The 22,746-nt window shown below is 41.7% G+C and overlaps 2 protein-coding genes across 6 annotated transcripts in view; one reads left to right on the top strand and one right to left on the bottom strand.

Moving 5' to 3' along the window:
- Nucleotides 1-5,299, bottom strand: part of HTR3B (5-hydroxytryptamine receptor 3B) — a 38,766-nt gene extending 33,467 nt beyond the window's left edge. The window contains exon 1 of the mRNA XM_053367805.1: nucleotides 5,239-5,299. Coding sequence (XP_053223780.1) covers nucleotides 5,239-5,299 — 61 coding nt within the window. The remainder of the gene's footprint in view (nucleotides 1-5,238) is intronic.
- Nucleotides 5,300-5,567: 268 nt separating this feature from the next.
- Nucleotides 5,568-22,746, top strand: part of USP28 (ubiquitin specific peptidase 28) — a 33,115-nt gene continuing 15,936 nt past the window's right edge. For 3 of the 5 annotated variants that reach the window (XM_053366331.1, XM_053366330.1, XM_053366329.1), the window contains exons 1-13: nucleotides 5,592-5,680; nucleotides 11,492-11,569; nucleotides 12,257-12,389; nucleotides 13,113-13,230; nucleotides 13,802-13,964; nucleotides 15,372-15,458; nucleotides 15,959-16,096; nucleotides 17,175-17,248; nucleotides 17,998-18,077; nucleotides 18,962-19,110; nucleotides 20,826-20,953; nucleotides 21,133-21,228; nucleotides 22,358-22,522. In XM_053366331.1, the coding sequence (XP_053222306.1) occupies nucleotides 5,618-5,680; nucleotides 11,492-11,569; nucleotides 12,257-12,389; nucleotides 13,113-13,230; nucleotides 13,802-13,964; nucleotides 15,372-15,458; nucleotides 15,959-16,096; nucleotides 17,175-17,248; nucleotides 17,998-18,077; nucleotides 18,962-19,110; nucleotides 20,826-20,953; nucleotides 21,133-21,228; nucleotides 22,358-22,522 (1,472 nt within the window). In that variant the 5' untranslated portion in view covers nucleotides 5,592-5,617. Of the gene's footprint in view, nucleotides 5,681-11,491; nucleotides 11,570-12,256; nucleotides 12,390-13,112; nucleotides 13,231-13,801; nucleotides 13,965-15,371; nucleotides 15,459-15,958; nucleotides 16,097-17,174; nucleotides 17,249-17,997; nucleotides 18,078-18,961; nucleotides 19,111-19,380; nucleotides 19,463-20,825; nucleotides 20,954-21,132; nucleotides 21,229-22,357; nucleotides 22,523-22,746 lie in introns of those variants that run through there. The other 2 variants (XM_053366332.1, XM_053366333.1) reach the window with 2 other exon arrangements.

Raw genomic sequence — 22,746 nt, 5'->3', positions numbered from 1 at the left:
AGAAGGTGAACATAAAAGTCTATAAGAATTTAAAAGAAGCTAAAAGAATATGAGCATAGGGGTGGGTGTGGAAGAGCATAAAAGGTTGATAAAGTGGTACCTCAGGTTACAGATGCTTCAGGTTACAGACGCTTCAGGTTACAGACTCTGCTAACGCGGAAGTAGTACCTCAGGTTAAGAACTTTGCTTCAGGATGAGAACAGAAATCATGCTTTGACGTCGTAGCAGCAGCAGGAGGCCCCATTAGCTAAAGTGGTGCTTCAGGTTAAGAACAGTTTCAGGTTAAGAGCGGACCTCCGGAACGAATTCAGTTCTTAACCCAAGGTACCACTGTATATAAAAGACTTTACTAATCTACAGTGCAATCTGATATGTTCATTAAATCTAGTTTGTGGCACAGGGCATCCTCTGACAAATTTTGAGCGCTGCTGTGCAGAATCTAGCAACATTGTATATTGTAGCAGGATTGGTATCTGAGAGCAGCAGGGAGGTATAGAATTGCCCTGTGCTTATGAAGTAGTGGGGAACTCAGGCTAATACGAATGTCTCTGTAATACAGGCACTGGAAAAGGACATGCTCTACCGTTAAAGCTTAAAGCTGACTTAGAGAAATGTACTCAGACAGCTCTGAGGCGGCAACACCCTCTAGCCCCATTTATTGATGTGTTGGTCAGTTGGGGGTTTTTTAAAATGGAATTTCACCATAAAACAGCCTCAAGGTGGCATATTATAATAAGATACAATAATAAATAGAATCATAGAGAAAGATAAAACAGAAAAGCAGTAAATAATAAGACAGCACGTTAAACCAGCAGATAAAAGCCAGTGGGAGGTCTGGGGCAGTGCTTGGTTTAAAGGGTTGCTTCATCCAAGTTCAGTTTAAAGGTAGAAATCCCTAAGGAGGAAGAAGAGACCTTGCTGTTGTCCATCCGGACAATGAGAAAACTAGGAGGACTCCACTGGAATCTGAAGGGTAAGAGTTGGTGACGGTATCTGGGGAGAGAATTTTATAATGTGGAGGTTGCCAATAAGTACCCACCTTACATTAGGAGGCGGTGACAGCTGGAAAAAGCCCTCTGTTGAATGAACCAATGCATGGATAGTGAGACAAGGCAGTTTTAAAGGTCAAATCCAGCACTTTGGAAACAAATTGGGAGCTAGTGCAAAGCTGCCCCGAGGCATATGGAAAGGGTAAGTGTGTAGAAACCATTTAGCGGACCTGCCACATTTTTAAATATTCAAAATATACCCCTGTCCTGTTCAGAATTAATTTGTTATCCTTAAAGTTTTTGCAAAGCTACTGCTGCCATGCACATTTTGCATAGTCAGAGTGCCATCTGGGGGCCAAATTGGATTTTTCTGGTGTGTGTGATTTGCTGTCTGATAAATGATGGGCTGGTAACGCAGCATGTCCTGCTTTCATTTTAGGTGCCATTTGTTGTGTGATTTTAATGGGAGGATTCGTTATTTTGTTACTGAATCACTTCACTTGACAGGGGAACCCAGAGCAGGACCCCTGAAGTGGATCTCAAGATTCAGGTCAGTACATGTGGAAGAAGGCCATGTCTTAGATATCCTGGTTCCAGGCTATCAAGGGTTAAAACCAGCATTTTAAAATTGGGCCACAAAAATGGGTTTGGAGACAGTGGAGCTTCCTTAAATTTGTAGGAGACATTTTCCCAAAATGGCGTTTGGCCATTCTCTTGCAACCCTGATCACACTAACCATGGTGCCTAAAAGCATATTTATTTATTTTTATCAAAGTATATGTTTTGGGATGTTTCAATAACAGTCAATCTATTATTAAAAAATAATATAATTACATCAGGAAGTACGAAAGAGAGTCAGGGCTTGTAGATGGGGTCTCTTCTAGCCCTGCCTGGGGATGCCATGGTTTGAACATGAGACCTTCCGCATGCAAAGAACGAGAGCCACTATGTTGTGTAATGGGTAGAGTGTCGGACCAGGATTCAAATCCCCACTCAACCACGAGGCTCACTGAGTGAACCTGGGGCCAGCCAATGCTTCTTAGTCTAGCCTATCTCACAGGGTTGTTGTGAAGATTAAATGAGGAGGGGGAAACCTCGTTCACCACCTCAAGCTCTTTGGAGAGAAAAATGAGATGTAAAAGCAATAAATATTTTTTTTAAGAATGTGTGAGCAATGGCCTGTTCCTTGCAAGATAAGCAGAAACACACCTGAGACCTGGTCAGTGCTGTAGCAGAGCTGCGGGAGACAGGGACGAAGCACTACTATTTAATTCACAGAAGGGATGATAATGTCATCTCCTGGGTGCTTATTTGCCAGTCCTCCACATGCCAAATAGATAAGCTTTTAACAGAGAGAAACACACCAAATAAGCTAAGCAGAGGAAGAGAGATAGATTACAATACAGTACATGGCTCTGGGTTAAATTGACATTTTTATTTTGGAAAATTCTAAAGCCTCTTTATTACAACCAACAAAATGGTTCCAAAATAGTGATAAAGCACTTGAGTCCACTAGAATACTTCACCATACTGGGTGTTAAGCAAGGGGCAGGGGGAGGATGGATCAACACCATATTATTATTTATTGAATTCATATATTGCCCTATACCTAGAAGTCTCAGAGTGGTTCACATAACAAAAACAAAATATAAAACCAAAAAATATATAATCAAAATAAAAACAACAGCCCAATAACGTGCCCCCCCCAAACCCCACATTTTAAAAGGGCATAGGATGTCATACCACTCCCACAAAAAAATCTTGGGAACTGTAGTTTGTTGAGGGTGCTGGGAATTGTAGCTCTAGGAGAGGAAAATACAGTTCCTGTGAAGTCATGTGCTATAAACGGGTGCTGAATGTGTGTTAAGTGTTATTATTTGTCCAAAGCTGCTGGGTGCTGAAGCCATAAATATTCCCTGGATCCTTTCCCCACTAATCCGTTAATATTTCCCCAGATCCCCCCCACCCCTACTCCTTCGCAACTCTCCGGATCCTTGATCCAGTTTTCCCACATAGGGCTACCTCGAAATGATGCTGGACTCCAACTCCCATTAGCCCCAGCCAGTGTAACCACTGATAGGGCATGATGGGAATTGGAGTCCAGCCGCATCTCAATAGGTGGTTGTAGGCTGGCCACATTTGTCCCTCCTTCCAAAATGAGAGGGTGTTTTAAAACAGCAATAAGCACAACCCCTGTTGTTTCAAACTGCCCACTGCCCTGAAGGGTCTTGTGTTGAATAGAGATATAGAGATAGATAGATAGATAGATAGATAGATAGATAGATAGACAGACACACACACACACACACACACACACAGTCATACCTCGGGTTACAGATGCTTCAGGTTGCGCGTTTTTGGGTTATGGATGCACCGAAACCCGGAAGTACCGGAACGGGTTACTTCTGGGTTTCGGCGCTCGCGCATGCGCAGTTGTGATAAATCACGCTTTGCACATAAATGCCAAATCGCAACCCACGCATGCGCAGACGTGGCGCTGCGGGTTGCGGACGCTGTGGGTTGCAAACATGCCTCCCGCACGGATCACATTTGCAACCCGAGCATCCACTGTATCTCCATTATTATTTTTTAATAGAATTTTTAATTAAATTTTTTGTTTTACAATTTAGAATACTCATTTTTACATCTTTAAGATATCAAGGACATTCCTTCTTCTCTTTCCATGGTTCATTTACATATCATAAATCCCTGCATATTTTACAAAAACTATACCATTCAGTATTCCATTGTTGCATCCATCAAAACTTATTTACACTGTTGAATTTATCTTAACGCTGACAGCGTTTTCAGGTGTACACAATTTCCCCCCATATATTCAATAAACGTTTTCCAATCTTCTCTAAACACATGTTCTTCTTGTTCTCTTATTCTATAGGTTAAGTCTGCAAGTTGTGCATATTCTGTCAACTTAAGTTGCCATTCTTCTTTGGTTGGGACCTCACTCATTTTCCATTTTGGGGCTAACAAAACATGGGCCCCAGTAGTGGCATACATAAATAACCTTTTCTGTATCTGACATTAGTCATTACTCTGAGGAAGTTTACTGAGATCAATGGACATGATGTAACTTAGGCCCATTCATTTTGTTGTGTTTGCTCTGAGTAACACTTTGTTGGGATTCAATTCTGCTTTGGGGCGAATAAAAAAAAAGCTGTTGGGTGTGAGGCGACTGGAAGGCGTCCATATGGCATTTGAAAAAAACGACAACAGAAACCAGGATGGATAGAAATATTTTTTAAAAAATCAAAACGGATTTTTTTAATTTAAATTGATTTTTTTATTTAAATTTGATTTTTAAAATAAAAATGCTTTTTTTTTGGGGGGGGGGAATCTATCTAAAGATAGTTTTCTATTTAAGTTACATTATAGTCCAAAGGCTATTCATCAGGAAAAAAAGATTTAAGTTTTTCATGTGTGCTAAAACTCAGTCTGTTTTTTTTAGTCGTTTAACCACATCAGTTAACAAACATGGATACATATGTTATGTTATTGTTTTAGTTAAATAAATTGTTTGTATTGTTATTAAGGAAATGATTATTTTTCTCCTTCCAATAAAGTACAGCAGAAAAGTTGTCAAATAGTAACAATAATTTCATAATTATCTGTCTATGTATTTCTAATAGTACAGTCATACCTCAGGTTAAAGTTGCTTCAGGTTGATCGTTTTCAGGTTGCCCTCCGCAGCGACCCAGAAGTAACGGAATGCGTTACTTCTGGGTTTTGCCGCTCGCGCATGGACAGATGCTCAAAATGACATCATGAACATGCACAGAAGCGGCAAATTGAGACCCGCGCACAAGCAGACGAGGGTTGCGTTCGCTTCAGGATGCAAACGGGGCTCCGGAACGGATCCTGTTCGCATCCAGAGGTACCACTGTATAACCAAATCAGTAATTTTTGATATACTGTAACTGTAAAAACTACTCTGAAAATTTATTATTCCAAATATGAAACCTTCATCTGGTTGTAAATATTAAGATTATACCAGCAAGAATGAGTCTTTCTGTGAAAAAATGATTGAAATCAAGTCTCACTGACTAGTGATTTAAATCGTGATTTAAATCGATTTCATTCAAATCAAATCCACCCTGACAGAAACCCATTCTGATGTGCATAAATATTTATTGAATGCAGCGCATTAGAAGAACTGAGGTAAATATACTGTTTCTGAGGGCGAGATTTAAAACTTTCGCCTCACATTTAGCGGGGGGCGGATGCGGACTATTACCGGCCGCCTCGAGCGAAGGCGACTGCTCGTCGGAAGCGAGGCGGAGCGACCCGCGCGGCATTCGGCTCGCGCTCAGCCAAAACGAACGGGAAGAGGCGCTAGGGGAAAAGAGCTCTCTCGTGGGCATGCGCACCGCGCTTCGGGGGGGGGGAGCGGCCGGAGGAGGCTCGAGCCCGACACGCCCCCTCGCGCGCCCGCGCGCCTCTCTTTTCGGAAATATTTGTTTTTCGTTTGGGTGAGGGGCGGTGTGCACCGCCCTCTGCCGCGCGCTGATAGGTCGGCGGCGTGGGCGGGGCTTGGCGTGGGCGGCGGTTGCGGGGAGCGGGGAGCGTGGAGAGCTCGGGCCGCTTCTGTGGTGGCTGAGGAGGCGGCGGGCGCGATGACGGCCGAGCTGCAGCAGGCCCAGGAGGGGGGCGCGGCTGCCGTCGAGAGCCAAGGACGGGTGAGGGATTGGGGGCCTGTCCGGGGGGGTTGTTCGTGAGAGAGAGAGAGAGTCCGAGCTGGGTCGCCTACTTTGGTCTGCCACCCGCGACGGTATACTGAGGAGAGGGAAGGAACCCGCGCCTCCTTTCCTTTTCACTTCTCTGCCTTCTCCCTTCTATCATCCCCCCCTACAAAAAAAAAAAAAACCAAACCCTACTCTGGGTCTCAGTCTGTATACAATCAGATATAGCCGTTAATATTAGCAATATTCATTAGTATTGCGATTATTATTTATTGTTGTTATATTCATCGCTGGTCACCTATCTATATAACCTTTTCCTGTTAACACAAAAAAGTCTGCTGGTTCAATATTGCGTGTAAAAGTGTGCTTTGAGCGCCCTAAATAGAGCGCTCTGTGGATGAAGCTGTAAGTGGCAGAAGAAGCGGAGGGCCTTCATGGGTTTATAGGACTTTTTTCTTTGTGAGTCTTCTGTTTCCCTAAACGGAAAACTCTGAAAGTGGGGTCGTATCATTAGCAGGCAAACAAAGAGGAAGGAAGAAATTTCAGGTGCTACGAATCAATTTATTGCGAGATGAGGCAGGTTTTTTGCCTCCCTTGCAGACACTTTTTTAAAGTGCTATTTTTCTAGAAAAAGAGATGCCATAACTCACCCTTGTTCTCTTATAATGGCAGTGGCAGCCACCTGAGAGGTGCTTGAACTGAGTTCTGGTGCTTTCCAGTGGGGAGGGGAAAAAGCCCTGCTCTTCTCTAAACTACTTAAAGTATCTTAATACTTGCTTGCTGTTTTTCCTTTCACACCCCTCAGATATGTATATCTTCATGATGTATCTACTAGTTTTGTACACACTTTTCTTTCGTCAGCTGGGTTTTGCGTTTCTCATGCACCTTTGACATTTATAGATGTGAACCTCCCTTGCTGCTCGTCAGAATCCCCTTTCAGCATTGCTGCATCACTGTGGGGAGGGGGATAATTAAAATTTATGGCTGCTTTAAATGGATTCTAGAGGTGTGATTTTAAGGTGGTGGTCTTACATTGCTCTAGATCTCTTTGAGGACCTTGGGCCCAATGAAAGTAGTACTGTAAAGACTTTGCTTTTTATAGGAAAGTTCAGCTGGGCAAGCGGCAAGCAGTAGGCATGAGCTCGCTCTGATATGTAGGAATATTGCAGATCTGTTGATTCTGCCTTGTGGATTTCAGTGGCAAAAATTCAGCTAAGCAAGATCCACTTTGCACACTGAAATGTGCTGCTGCTAGTGATGCTGTTTGAAAAAGGTAGCTGTGACTTTATCTGTACATAGGTTGCAAACCCTGTGATTGGATTGCTGCTTGTGGTGGTGATGCCCTGGTAATACAACCATCCCTTAAATTTGTGGAGCATATGACGTTTTTTGCTCCTGTTAAGACTGTCTTTGTATCATTTATGTCAAGATAAGTTGTCTATACACTTAGCGGGAAAAGTGGCTGCTACGCTGCTAAGTGGAGCAGCCCAAATGGACTATGGGGCCACTGGTCCTGAATGTGCTACAGTGGTTGGCAATGACCTACCAGACCAAATTCAAAGTATTAGTACTTGCCTATGAAGCCTATCCACCATGTCTGACCCTACAATTGGCAGGTGAGACCTTATTGGTGGTGGGGCCACTCAGGGCTGCCTGGTTGTTGACCTTTGACAGTGTCTTTTCAGTGTCGGTTCACCATTTTTGGAATGTCATCCCTAATGAGGAACTTCTCTATCTCTTATCATTGGCTTTCAGGAGAAATTTTAAAACATTCCTGTTTATTCGGGAATGAATATTTATTCAGATGACTGAAATATACTGTTCTTGGCCATCCCAAGATCATTGGAAGGAACTGTTTTTAGATTGCTTTTTAATGTTTTATCATTGTTGTGCCTGGTGTCCTGGGCCACTTCAGGAGATGGGCATGATATAAATCAAATGAATAAAATAAACAGTTAGATAAAACATACAGGTGATGAGCAGGATTTGTTTTTGGCCTGGCAACCCATTTTGTGGTGCCAAATGAAGCTTGTGAATCTGATAACTATAAATATTTTTTATTTATTTGAACTTAAGATGTTTCCTAGTCACCTCAATGGATCTAAGTTTCCTTTAAGAAAGATAGATAGATAATTGTTACAAATTTTAAAAAGATTAATAAAGCCATATTTGGGTCTGGCCTTTACTCTTCTAAACAGAAGTACATAGTTTTCACTAATAGTTATTAACAACTACCAATGTGGTTTGACCAACCAGTGGTAGGTCAGCTTTGTCACTGAACTTAAAATGAAACTTACTAAACCTCTGGGTAATGAAATTCCTTTCACAGTTGCTTGTTACAGTGAATATTAATCATAGTCTAATACTAATTTTAATTATCTGTCATGATGATGTCAAATTATTTTCTGAGGAGCAGACAGCTTTTTGGCAGGCTTGTAACATCTTCACAGAATGATGGTGTTCCCAGTATTACAAAAATGACTTGCTGTGTGCCATTGGATGTTGACGAGTTGTGTGTGATGTTCAGTGAATGATATTCCCGTGATTAGTATTTTATTGAGCTAGATGCTTCTTTAGTGCTGATTTTAGTGTTCTATTCTGGTATTTTTTGGAAATTGTCTTGGTGAGAATTCCGGCCCTTAAGGGCAGCCTATAAATATTTCAATTTGTTTTTAAAAAAGAAACCAGTTCCTGACAAATAATTTAACAGGGTGCCTTAGGGACATAAACTGATCTAAATAGTTCCAGTTACAGATAGGTAGCCGTGTTGGTCTGCCATAGTCAAAACAACAAAAAATTTTCCTTCCAGTAGCACCTTAAAGACCAACTAAGTTAGTTCTTGGTATGAGCTTTCGTGTGCATGCACACTTCTTCAGATACACTGAAACAGAAGTTGCCAGATCCTTCTATATAGTGAGAAGGTGGGGAGGGGTATTACTCAGAAGGGTGGTGGGAATGGGTGATTGGCAGATAGCTGTGATGAGCTATCACAAGACAGAGAAACCAGTAGGAGAACACTTCAATCTCCCAGGACATTCTATACAAGATCTCAAAGTAGCTGTTTTACTACAAAGGAATTTCAGAAATAGACTGGAAAGAGAAGCTGCTGAATTGCAACTCATTACCAAACTTAAAACCATGGAGAGACCTGGTCTGAACAAAGACATTGGATTCTTATCTCATTATACATGACAAAGCCATTTTTCACCTTCTCACCCCTTGCTTTTTCCTGTAAGACCTATTGCAGTCGTTAAGAGTCGTCAACAGGCTCATCACAGCTATCTGCCAATCACCCATTCCCACCACCCTTCTGAGTAATACCCCTCCCCACCTTCTCACTATATGAGGATCTGGCAACTTCTGTTTCAGTGTATCTGAAGAAGTGTGCATGCACACGAAAGCTCATACCAAGAACTAACTTAGTTGGTCTTTAAGGTGCTACTGGAAGGAAAAATTTTTGTTGTTTTGATCTAAATAGGTTGGAACTTGAATGATGTCTTTGCATCTGGAGTATACCCTTTTTGGGGGAGAGGGGTTGCGTGAACATTGTGAGAGTGGGATAATTAAGTATAATTTAATGATTCCTAAACTGTATTTTAATTTCCTTCTGGGACTCTGGATGCGAGATTCATAATTGCCAGTACCTGAGTAAGGGGGTTCTTTACCAGTCAGTTTGTCTTTACCTGTTTTCCTTGCTGTTTAAAAATGTTGCTTGAATATCCACCCTTTCTGAATACTAGCCAAACTTTCCTGAAAATCAGCTATTTGATCTCCGGTATTTGGGCCCAGCTTGGTTTGTTAATAGGTGAATTTGCATGCCTTTTTCATATTTTGATAAAAAGGACCAGATAACTTTTTAGCCCTTGGGAATTAATGAGACCTGGTTCCTGACTTCTTTTTCTTCCCATTACCTGAATGGAAATTTATCAGTGTGGAATATTATACAGTCACACCTTGGGTTAAATGTGCTTCAGGTTGAGCGTTTTCAAGTTATGCTCCGTGGCGACCCGGAAGTAACAGAACGCGTTACTTCCGGGTTTCGCCGCTCGTGCATGCACAGATGCTCAAAATGACGTTATGCGCGGAAGCGGCGAAACGCAGCCTGCGCAGATGCATCTTATGGATGCGTCTTCTACTCAGGATGTGAATGGGGCTCTGGAACGGATCCCTTTCGCATCCAAGGGTACCAATGTATTTTGGGTAAAATTTGGAGTAATTTGACCCTAGATGCTACTATGCAACTACTCCTTAATCTGCTTGCCTACTTCATAGAACCTCTAGAGTGAAGAAAAGCTGTTTTGTTGTTGTTGTTTAGTCGTGTCCGACTCTTCATGACCCCATGGACCAGAGCACGCCAGGCACTTCTGTCTTCCAGTGCCTCCCACAGCATGTTAGTAGCTTCGAGAACACTGTCCAACCATCTCGTCCTCTGTCATCCCCTTCTTGTGCCCTCCATCTTCCCAACATCAGGGTCTTTTCCAGGGAGTCTTCTCTTCTCATGAGGTGGCCAAAGTATTGGAGCCGTAGCTTCAGGATCTGTCCTTCCAGGGAGCACTCAGGGCTGATTTCCTTAAGAATGGATAGATTTGATCTTCTTGCAGTCCATTGTACTCTCAAGAGTCTCCTCCAGCACCATAATTCAAAAGCATCAATTCTTTGGCGATCAACGTTCTTTATGGCCCAGCTCTCACTTCCATACATCACTACTGGGAAAACCATGGCTTTAACTATACGGACCTTAGTCGGCAAGGTTATGTCTCTGTTTTTTAAGAGAGAAAAGCTAGATCATGCTAACTCCACCAGCCAACTGGTTACAGGGCAGTTTGGAGAGGGTCTAGCATGCTGTATATCTTTGGCACCTTGTTGTAAGTGAGAAATGACAAACCTAAATGGCATGTGCAGCCAGCTTAAAATAGCTCCTCATCAAACCCCTGCAAATTCCTGGACTGCTTACGTCTGATAGCATATGCTGCTGCTTTTTGGTAGAATAAATATGTAGACTGCTGGTCCCTCGCCCTGGTAAAGGGATATTTGAACTGGTATTGCTTAGGCCTGGCTATAATTCCTCCTTTAAAGGGCACATGATCCTTTCTAATAAGGAGCTAGCTTTCACTGAGGGATAAAATGGAATACCTACGGGTATTTGGAGAATATGTAAGCTTTTGAGTTGGACAGAATGCTTAATGGTATGTCTAGGTGATCAAATGTCTGCATCTAGAAAGGTCCAGAAAGGTACATTGACCTGTGGAGGCAACCATTGAACTTTCCCTTTTTGTGCTTCACACATAGAGCCATTGGTCTGCCCTCCTTCCATGTATGCAGAAGAAACAAACCACACTTTCTGGCTTAGCTGCATGTCCAGCCTAGGGCTTGATGTGTTTTTCTGAAACTGCAGTTGATAGGCCAAGATCAAACCCTGGCTACAGTTCATGGTTTAGGAACAAAACAGAACAAAAAAACCATGGTCACTGGTTTTGGATGTAAATCTTGATTTAGGGATTGTAATTTTTTTCTTCACAGTTCAAGCTTAGGTGTATGCATGGTTATTGAATCATTAGCTCTAGCTCATGTGTGAACTGTGCTGATGTTTCAACTTTCCCCAGCCTGGTACCCACCCTCCAGATGTTGATAGAGTCCATCTTCCATCAGCCCAGCCTGTATGGCCATGGTGAAGGCTGATGGGAACTGTAGTCCAGCAACATCTGGAGGGCACTGGATTGGAGAAGGCTGGTTGGTATTGCCTCACTGTAAGTATTCTATTGTTATTCCCTTATTGACACGTACTTTCTTTGTCCCGTGTGACTGTAGAATGGCAATGTGCTCATCAACCAGCTCAGAGAGATCACAGGCATTCAGGATCCTTTGTTCCTCCACACAGCCCTGAAGGTAAGTATTCTTCTGCCATTTTGGTAGCACTGGTTGTTGCACTATGAATGTCAGACCTGCTCACCAAGCACCTTTCCTCTGCCTCCGCCTTCATTGTTGGGTGTCCTAATCACCCTCCCCTTAATCTTGCTGCCTGTGTTCTAGCTGAGCTCTTGGCACTCTTTGTGTTGACCCCGTAGAGCCAGCAGAGGCAGCCATGTTTCCCCAAAGGGATTGCTTCAAGCCAGGAAAAACAACAGTATAAAGACAGCTGTCCATGCTGCCACTCCTGACCTTTAAAAGCACCATCTTAAACATGTCACATTTGCTTCAAGTTCGAATAAGAAGAATGTGCAGAGAGAGCTTTTTAGTGGGCATTATCTTGCACTTGTATTGCACTTCCGGAGAGGATCACCACCATTTACTGAGCCTCTCCTAGCTCAGGTTATAATAGGACCCTTTTAGGAGCATGTATGAAAATGTGGTTCCTGTTTGAAATGCTCTTTTCATTTTTATTGCCCTCCTTTAAAGCTGGACCCCACATCTCTTTAGAATAGTGTATAGACAGGGCAGGATGGGAATTGTACTGTACTTTAAATCTTAATTTATCCAGTGAGTGTCCTGCATAAGCAATTGTTGACCTGAAATACTTCGTCCTGTACATATTTTCTTCCCGTGTTGCACAAATGCTTTGTCCTTTGTCCTTAGGCTGCTGATGGAAACTTAATTCAAGCCGTTAGTTTCCTCACAGAACACCACGCTAAAGAGTCAGGGCAAGAAGCCGTTGCTGCAGAACCATCTGACAGTGAAGGAAGTGCAGTCAGCAAAAATCAGGCAACCAGTAGGTGACTTCTTGCCTTTGCCTGAAATATTCTTGCCACAGATGGATGCATTTTTTGGGAATCCTATATATAGGTTGTGAAAACTTGAGCCATAGGCTCAGTCCCATTTATAAAGAGACACTTTGCTGGGGCTAATGAAAGACAAGTATGGACCCATTAACAGTTGGATTAGATGAAGAGGCTTGATCATTCCATTTTCATTGTTATGAAGATGGGGTGAAGGGCCAATAGATTGAAACGGAAACATTGCAGTGAGATAGCAATAGGAACAGTGTTTTTGTAATTATATGCTTACATGGATGAGAGCACATTAATTCTGTTAGATGGGAAATGAGCTTACATGTGGCTGGCTGCAAGCCAGGACCTCATCTAGAACTCCAGACACTTCAGTTGCACACAGTCCTCCAGTCAAAATCTGGATTAAACTGCTTTGACCATCTGTGGGATGTGTGTCCTCATCATTGGAGTGAGTTTGAAAACCATTGTCTTAACATGACGGTCCAAGTTTAATTGTCCTTAGAAAGCCTCTGTGTTTGGGTGGTGTTTGGAGTTTGTCTTTGCCAGTGCTTTTGGAAAGCATCAGTTTGAAAATGCCTATGCAGTGTTTTGCTTTTAAATTGTTGCCTCCCTGTTTGAAAACCAGTAAAATACTGTGTCTTGGACTGGCTTTGTGAGGGGCACCTTCAGTCTACTTAAATAGTGATAGCCACTTTGGTTTCCAGGTCCAGCTGAAGCAACAGAAGATGATGAAGCTAATCTGCAGGAAGCTGTTTCTTCTGGAGCCCTTGATTTTCCAAGTGTTCAAGTTGTAGAGAAAGATCCAGATGCAACAGTGAATGTGTATGCTGTGCTCTGCCTTTTTCTTTTCTTCTTGCTTGTTGTTATCAAATTCCTATAATAATAATAATATTTATTTATTCATTCATTCATACATACATACATACATACATACCCCGGCCAGAGCCAGGCTCAGGGCAGCTAACACCAGTAAAATTACAATAAAAACATAATTGGGGGGGGGGAACCTGCCCTTTCTTCTAAGGATCCATGGGCAGCAAACAACCAAACAGTAAAACAATACACTAGTCAACACAGAAAGGGCAGCAGATACTGGTGTCATCACCATATTTACTAGCTAAGTATCTGTGAAGCGTCTTGGATTATATTTTATTCACACTGTGGAATCTGATCCCTACAGAATATGATCAAAAGTTAGCCCAAAAAGGTGTGCCCTGCCACAACACCTCTACAGCTGACCACAACAGCCTATGCTGTTAATTGGGGGTGGGTTAAATATAGCTACTGTTCAGTTTTGCAGTTTCTAATCAGAAACATGGGAAGTTTTGTGTGAACACAACCCGAATACAATGTAATTTTTGTCACTGACTTGTTGATTTGTGTTCCCTGGCAGAGTTTATGAACCAAGTGTGGCTGAAAGCAACAATCGGTCCAAACGGAAACGGTGTGATGTCTGGGGAGAGACTGCTGCCCAGAGTGAGTGGAGGAGAGCAGGCGACTGGCCAGTAGGGATGAAAAACATTGGAAATACTTGCTGGTTCAGTGCAGTCATACAGGTAAGATGGCGCCTCTAGTTCTTGAGTGCCATCTGCCAGGGCAAAATGGAGAACTTGTGGCCCTCTAGATGTTGCTGGACTCTGAGATTACTTGGGCCATTGGGTACATTTCAAATTGTGATTGACTGATGTGGGCACTAGTCACAAACTGACTGCCATGGGGGCATGGTATAACACAACTTGACTGCACTAGGGGGGTATAGTATAGCATAGCACACAATTAGAGTGAGTAGAGTCATTATTGCTCTATTCCCCTGCCCCAAGACTACCTCATGTTTCCTATAGGGAGTCAGCTATTTCCTGCTGGTCAAATGGTAGAGTTAAAGACCCAAGAACCCTTGTACATTCTTTCCCTGATCCATAAAATTGGATGCTGCTTTTATGATGATTTATACTATTTATACACTGCTTAGGGTTTTGTTCTTTTAAAAAAGTGGCTTTGAAGTACTTTTAAATAAACCATCCTTGACCATTGGCCATGCCTGCTGGGGCTGATGGGAGTGCCAACCCTGTGCTAGGGCAGTGCTTCTAGGGTATTTGATACTTTGTGTTAATTTAAGGTTGGTTGTGTTCAGACATATTATTCCATTGCATTCAGCATTCTCTTTAATCCCTATGTCTTGGTGTGATGTGTGCAAAACAGGTAAGCATTATTACGGCTTCCACTTGCAATTTACCAGTTGGTGTTTGAATTCTAGGTGCCACATATATGGCACATCAGGAAAAGCCAGAGATCAGGATTCTGCCAGAGACTTGTCTTATAATGGGGGTGGGGTGCAGAGGGTACTGCACACTCATTCTAACAGGGATCCATGGTAGTTGGGCAGTACTTTTTAATATAAGAGTTGGTGTGTGAGAGAGAGAGACCCTGGCCGCCTTATGGGAGAAAATGGTGCCAAGCTCTCTCCGATGCCTATTTGCCATGGGGTCCAGTAATAATAGTAATAGTAATAATAATAATAAATAATAATAATAATTTAAGTATTTATTATTTATACCCCGCCCACCTGGCTGGGTTTCCCCAGCCACTTTGGGCAGCTCCCAACAGAATTAAAAGCACAATACAACATCAAACATTAAAAACCTCCCTAAAGAGGGCTGCCTTCAGATGTCTTCTAAAAGTCAGTAGGATTGGGAGTGCTTTGTATGTTTCACTGGCTTTAGTGGGAGAGCTGAGCACATGCCAACATCTTTCTGTTACAATGATTAAGGTCTACTTCAGAGCAGCAGTTTGTCTCTGCACAGTGTACATGCTTCTGTGACATCAAAAAATGTGTAGGAAACGCATAGCCTTTGAACTTATCATGAACGCTGGCCCTCAAAGAGTGTTGTGTTCTGAACTGAGATCCAATTACAGTCTTGCTTTGATCAGATGAGGCAGTGGTTTAATTTAAGGGTTTTTGTCAGTCTCTCTTCCAGCTGCCAGAATTCCGCCGGTTGGTTCTTAGCTACTCCCTTCCAGAGAGCGTACTGGAAAATTGTCAAAGCCAAAGCGTAAGTGCTGTCTGAACAAGGGCAGGTTGCTCATTTTCTTGAAGTTGCACTGTCTAAAATTAGAATGAACCTGGCTGATTTTGATAAGTTTATGAATCTAAAACATGTACTTGGTTTGAAACTGGCTTCAGACTTCTTCAGAGTTTGAGGCTGGTTTGTTTTGCCACAACTGGTATCAAGTTTTCTTCAATACCTAGTTTATTATTTCAGGCAGAGTAAGGGACTGTGTATGAATATTCTTAAACATTTTTGCATTGTAATACATTAGGCGCTCTCTAACTGCTTACTTTCAATGTTTCCAAACATCTCAGCCTCCTTAAATATTGCCCCGAGTACTAAATGGGCAGCTTCCCAGTACTTGTCCTTTTCTTTGTTTATATCTTGCCTTTGCCATCAGCAATCTTGACCTCTGTGCTATTTCTGTTGGTAAAATGCTAGCTCCTGTTACAATGGATTGCTCAGGTTGTCATTTCTGCAATTCATTGTGCTTTTTCATTCAGAAAAAGAGGAACATCGCGTTCATGCAGGAACTTCAGTATCTCTTTGCTTTAATGCTGGGAACACCCTGTAAATTTGTAGACCCTTCCGCAGCCCTGGACCGTCTCAGATGTGCGTTCAGTTCACCTGAGGAGCAGCAGGTAATTAGGATGGTTGTGCCACCAACCTTGATTGTGATCTATAAAGTGGGTGTGTGACTTTAAAACATAGCAGAGGCATCTCAACCTCTCTCCCTACATCTTAGATGGGATGTTTTCTAGTCCCTGAGCCCCACCATGAAGACATGCTTAAAGTGGCTTGGGGCAGGAGGCTTCCCTTTGTCTTCCCCCTTTCCCAGCTATTACCTTATGAGGATTCTGGGAATCATCCCGGACCTATTTGCTTGTGCTTGAAGAGAACCTTGTCAAAATTTAGTTGGCCTCTGCTAAAAGATCAGAGTGGTTTGTGTGTAGCTAACTAGTGTGGTGGTGATGATGATGGTGATGATAATAACAATTTTATTATTTATACCCCGCCCATCTGGCTGGATTTCCCCAGCTACTCAGGGCAGCTCCCAACAGAATATTAAAAACACGATAAAACATCAAACATTAAAAACTTCCCTAAACAGGGCTGCCTTCAGATGTCTTCTAAAAGTCAGATAGTTGTTTATTTCCTTGACATCTGATGGAAGGGCGTTCCACAGGGCAGTCGCCACTACCGAAAAGGCCCTCTGCCTGGTTCCCTTTAACCTCACTTCTTACAGTGAGGGAACTGCCGGAAGGCCCTCGGAGCTGGACCTCAGTGTCCGGCCTGAATGATGGGGGTGGAGACACTCCTTCAGGTATACTGGGCCGAGGCTGTTTAGGGCTTTAAAGGTCAGCACCAACACTTCAAATTGTTCTCGGAAACCTACTGGGAGCCAGTGTAAGTCTTTCAGGACCGGTGTTATATGGTCTCGGTGGCCATTCCCATTCACCTGTCTAGCTGCCACATTCTGGATTAGTCTGAGGGCTCTTCCTGTGAATACATACTTTGAAATGCCTCTCTTTATTTATGCATGTATTTAGTCAGTCTCTGTGTTACATTTCAACATGAATATTCCCAACACAGCTCACAAGAACAGGAACAGTGGGTTCTGTTGCAAACACAATGCAAAAACAGTAGTTGCTAAAAACAACAGACTAAACTGGCTGGTAATTGGCATGTTTGGCATTAAGTGTCTTGTCTTTCTTCTAGCAAGATGTGAGCGAGTTCACCCACAAACTTCTGGATTGGTTGGAGGATGCTTTTCAGCTGGCTGTGAATGTTAAGTGAGTCTGGAGAAACTTTGACACATCATTGAATACCCTTTCCTTCTTTCCATTGCGAATAGAGTAGCAAGAAGCTCTAGTTCATATTTCAATACATGATAAACTTTCTAAGCAAATGGGGCAGCTTCCAAATCATGTAAGTTGCCCCTATTAATAGCTCCCTGTTCAACTACCTACGACTCTAGGAGCTTGACATAGTTGGCTTTTGTAGCTAAACTGTCTGTTAAAACTTGGGAAGCATCATTTTCATAATAGCTAGAGTCAGTATGGCAGAATGTGAGTATCTAAAACAGTGTTTGAGGCTCTGAATATTCTGGGCTATGTCACTTTAGACTACAGGAGAAAGCTCACAGGATGAAATGCTTTCTCACGGAGGAGGGGGGTGAATTTCCTGCCTGTAGAAGACTAGTTCATTTGGGGAGAACAATTCTAGCCTGCCTGCCTTGGTAACATGCTAGTTTTGGGTGGAGCATGGAATCTGTTATATAGAGGAACATTCCATCACATGATTCCCTCATCTGCAGCCCTGGCAAAGGTTTCCTGTCTGAGTGGGACCTAGGCCTAAACCATAGTTTTCTAACAAACTGATAACTGCATATTTCAAGTACATATCCCCTGTCATTTTATTCCATTTTCAGGCACCTAAGGATTGTTGATAAAAGCCTTGGTCTTTGTTTTAAAAAAATCACTTTGTATTCCTGAGTCCAATGAATTTGTCATGTCTTTATTTGATTGATTGATTTCTGCAGTGGTAACTCACAGGACAAATCTGAGAACCCAATGGTTCAGCTTTTTTATGGGACTTTCCTTACTGAAGGTATTCATGAAGGTAAGGTAGAAGGGTGTTAATTTAATCCTCTTTACATTGATTTGTGTCCTTAGCTGGACTCTGTCTGGGCACTGTTGCAGATAGGTCTGTTTTGGCCCCAGTCCAAGCAAAATTAAGCATTTGCAGCTCCCTCTTATGTCAGTAGTGGGATATTTAAATATCCACATTAGCTTACTATTGAAATGAATGAAAGTGCTCAATTACCATGGTTATGATGATCCTTTCCAAGGGCTAGAATCTTGAGCAGGAGCACTCCAAGGAATTGACGGTGGGTTCACCGCAATATTTTGTTCTTGTGGATTTCCACATCTTAAATTCTGAAGCAAGCAGTCATGCATGCTGTTCGCTCATATGCAGAAATGTGTGGGTCTCCCTGCCTTGGAAGGTTCGGTGAACTGCATCACTAGGAAGTTTATATGTTCACGAGAGAACTATCACTAATCTTGACTATTAAAAAAAAAGTTTTTTACCAAAAAATACAAAACTAATATCCTCATATGTTATCCACATGCAATGAGAATGTAATGAATACTTGCAATATTCCCCTATTTGTTATTAATCTTGGCCCTAAATCAGGAAAAAACTAGGTAAGAATAATAATAATTATTTTATAATTTATATGCCACTCATCTTACTGGGTTGGCCCAGCCACTCTGGGCAGCTCCCAACAAAATCTATAGAGCCATTACACTGTGCTGAAGGCTTATTAAAAACTGTAATATGTTTCTATTGACCAGTCAGTTGAAAAAAAACCAAAACCCTTGTTTGGCTTAGCTTTAATAAAAACCTATTTGCAATATCTAGATATATCTGTAAAGGGATATTCTGGTGTGTGCTTGGTTTTATGAAAAGCTGGCTTTTGACTTTTCTCCTTTCATGTTCAGGCAAGACCTTTTCCAAAATAGAGACATTTGGCCAGTACCCCCTGCAGGTAAATGGTTATAAGAACTTGCATGGATGTTTGGAAGGCGCCATGGTAGAGGGGGAGACTGAACCGTCGTCATCTAATCAGTCAGTGAAGTATGGGCAAGAGGTTAGTTCTACACGATTCATCAATTTTACTTACAGGCAACAGAGAAAAGACAAACATGATCCCAAATGAGAAATTGTAAAAAGTATTGTGAAGCTCACATTTTACGTGGGAATAGTTAAGTGTACAGTATTTCGTGGCTGACATGTTCATCAAAGCTAGCATGCCTGGGTTGTATAATTGCTGACTTCCCACATAACCTGTCCAGCATTTACCTTGCAGTAAAAGGGTCTGCTTATTATGTGTAAGTGTGATAAAGTGTTTCTCTTTCTATTGAAGCCTACCCGTACCCGAGTAGGGAGGAACCACTGCCTCCATATTTTCGGAGGGTAAAAGTACAGTTCTTAACTTTATGGTATGCTTTTTTTTGTAATTCATCTTTTCCCTCTTCGTGTACACTACACTTTTCATTTTCATCCTAAATAAAATAAAAAATCTTCTGCCTCCACCTATCTTGCTCTTTCTGCTTTTTGATTTAAATCATGACCCAATCATATGCTGCTTAGACATATTTGAAAGCTATTCGGAACTACTTTAAACTACCTAAAGCATCTCTCTTTATAAGAATTGTTTATGAACACATGGCAAAGAATGAAAAATTTGTATTCTGACATGCAGCTTGAAAGAGAGGAGACTCTGCTGCTGTTTAAGGCCCATTTGTGCAATATTGGTACTTTCTTCTGCAGCATGTGATGTTCCTTGACAGAGCTGATTGGCTCTATGTTGAAAATAATGTCAGGTTTTTTAAATTGCCCACCTAATCTCCCAGGGCTTCATTGTAAGGCAAATCATCTTGAATGATTTAAGCTCCATAGTTTAGGATCCCAGGAAGCTTAAAAGCAAAAATCTTAGGCAGAGGCAATTTTTTACTTAACCCTTTAAATCTTTTTTGTATATCTCCAGCCATCTTAGAATTGCATCTTAAATCGGAACCTTTCTGTTCACATATGCAAAGAAGGCTTTAGGAGGCTGATGTGTTGGGAATAGTCAGGAATGCTCTCACTCTGTTCAGTTAATAAGAGTTAGTTCTGCTTTCTCATCTATAGTTAAATTATCAGCTTTTGTAGGTCAAAGAATAAGGATTGCTTTTTAAGAAACCTATGGATTTTTTTAAAAATTGTCCCTATGTTACATTCAACTGCCAAGGTAAAAGTTGTAGCAACTAGGATAACTTTTAAAAAGTGCATCATGCCAACTAATTACAAATAGCTCTAAACAGAGGGTGTGATTTATTTATTTTTTATCGTGCAAGCTTTGTCTAGCTCTAGATGCCAGAAGTCTATTAAAAGCTTAGAAGATGGAACCATTGGCAGGATATTTCCATCGTGGATTTTGATATCAGCAGCTAGAAAACTCTTCTGCTCAGTGTCTATTTGAAACAGTTTCCGACTTGGCAGTAATTAGTTGTGATTGTAATGCTTGTTTGGGTTGCTCTGTAACATTAAGCCTTCGTACACATCCACCAATTTAAGGTGGGCTCAGCTTGACTTTAAAATCAGTATTCAGAAATAGCCTATAACTAAATGTACAAAATAACATACATTGATCGCCCCTCCCCCCTGGGTATGGCGCATGACTTCCTATGGTCGATAGATATGGTGAGATCTCTGGTATCTTACATATTTTCTGTAATTAAGTCCTGCTTGAAGCTTCTTGAAAATTACGTGAAGAAAGTCTAGTATCCTTCTCCTGTCCTAAAACCTTTTTTTGTGTTCCAGCGCTGGTTTACAAAACTTCCTCCCGTGTTGACTTTTGAACTTTCCCGTTTTGAGTTCAATCAGTCGCTTGGGCAGCCAGAGAAGATACACAACAAGCTAGAATTTCCACAGATAATTTATATGGACAGGTGAGATGTTAACTGGTAGTATCATATGCAAAAGCTCAGAGCATCAGACTTTACCCTCAAGGCCTGCTAGAGTAATATTGTCATGACTGCATCAGTCTTCGTAATGATTCATGTGCACTTTTGAATGGGAGGATTGATGCTACAAAAAGAGACCACACAAATAAGTGTTTCTCCTTTAGGTTCCTGTATGGTAACAAAAAGCTTGTTCAAGCTAAAAGAGAAGAGATCAAGAAACTGAAGGATCAGATAACGGTTCTACAACAGAAATTGGAAAGGTAGGTGGTCGGTTTTTTGAACTACAAAACTTCATGTTTCCATATTCAGACTGTTATGTATGGTGGTCAGTCCATGATTACAGCAGCAGTGTCAAAATCACATTTCCCTACATGTACCGTATTTTTCGCTCTATAACACGCACCTGACCATAACACGCATGTAGTTTTTAGAGGAGGAAAATCCGTAGGCATGCCATCCATAGGCATTCCCTCCATAACACGCACAGACATTTCCCCTTACTTTTTAGGAGGAAAAAAGTGAGTGTTATGGTGCAAAAAATACGGTAATTAATATGAACGCATTGGACTGGTGTGTTTTTCACTCAATTTGGGATCTGTGAGTGCAGTCTTGGCGGGAGCCTCCACATCTCTCCAGTCATTTCAATGATCTCTCAGAGTGGCAAGGAAAAGCTTTCTATGACTTCTCCCTATTCTCCAGCCCGCAAAGGGTCACATGACTACATACTGCTTCTATCTAGCCACATTTATTATAGCTGCTGGATGAGTCCAAAGCAAATTTCCTGAGGAGGGCAAGCTTTTATCCAGCATTGGACACACACACACACAAGGACATGGATTGAAGGCTTGGCTGTTAAGGTTCTCATGGCTGAGTAACAGTGGCTTGTAGTTGAGACACAATAAGTTCCTTGACCAGTCCTTGGCATTCCACCATGAACAATAACTTTTACTTTATATTACTGTTGGGTAATATAGGCAAATACTGCACTAACTAACACTGCTTGTTTTGGGGCCCATCTTATGTTCAAGGTCAGAATAGGAAGTGGTCTCCATGTGTGTTGGCTGACTTTTAGAAAGGCTACAAACAGATGCCTCTTCCTTTTTGGGTTATTATGCCTGATGTTATAGAATCCAACTTTCAGTGGTAGTTTATCAATCAGTTTTTCATGGTAGTTAAAATTTAAATTAGATTTACAGTATTACTTGGGCATATGCCAGATATTTAAAGGGAAAGCACAATTGGTCGCTAATGCTTGCTTAAATAAATATTGTAGCTTTGATCCCATTAGAATAATTTAAAGTATACAGGGATTCAATAAACTTAATTGGTGTTTTTATAAAGTAGGATATAAATAACATGTCATAATTCTCTTTGATTTACTCTCTTTAGGTACACAAGATACGGTTCTGGTGCCAGCCGCTTCCCTTTGCCAGACATGCTGCAGTATGTTCTTGAATTTGCAGGTACTAGGCTGCCCAGGGCTGCCCCCTGCACTCAAGACTTGACACCAGTAGCTGAATGCCAAACTTCAGAGACTCCTCCAACGCAAAGCAGGTAAAGAACTGATTTTCCTAAGATATCATTTGCAGCCTCACCTTGACTCCAGAAATCTTGGGATCCTTTTAGATATTCTTTCCATTTCCTTGCTTTCCATCTTTCCAATGAAGGATTTGGTTGAAAGCTGAGTGATGCCATTCTGACAGAGGTTGGTTTTCCATCGAGGTTGATTTAAAATGGGAAAAATAAGATGTCAGAAATTCAGATTGTTGTAACTTGAT

The sequence above is a fragment of the Podarcis raffonei genome, chromosome 15, assembly GCF_027172205.1.
Source record: "Podarcis raffonei isolate rPodRaf1 chromosome 15, rPodRaf1.pri, whole genome shotgun sequence".
NCBI lineage: Eukaryota > Metazoa > Chordata > Lepidosauria > Squamata > Lacertidae > Podarcis > Podarcis raffonei.
The sequence above is the reverse complement of the archived record's forward strand: the minus strand, read 5'-3'. Positions and strand labels throughout refer to the sequence as shown.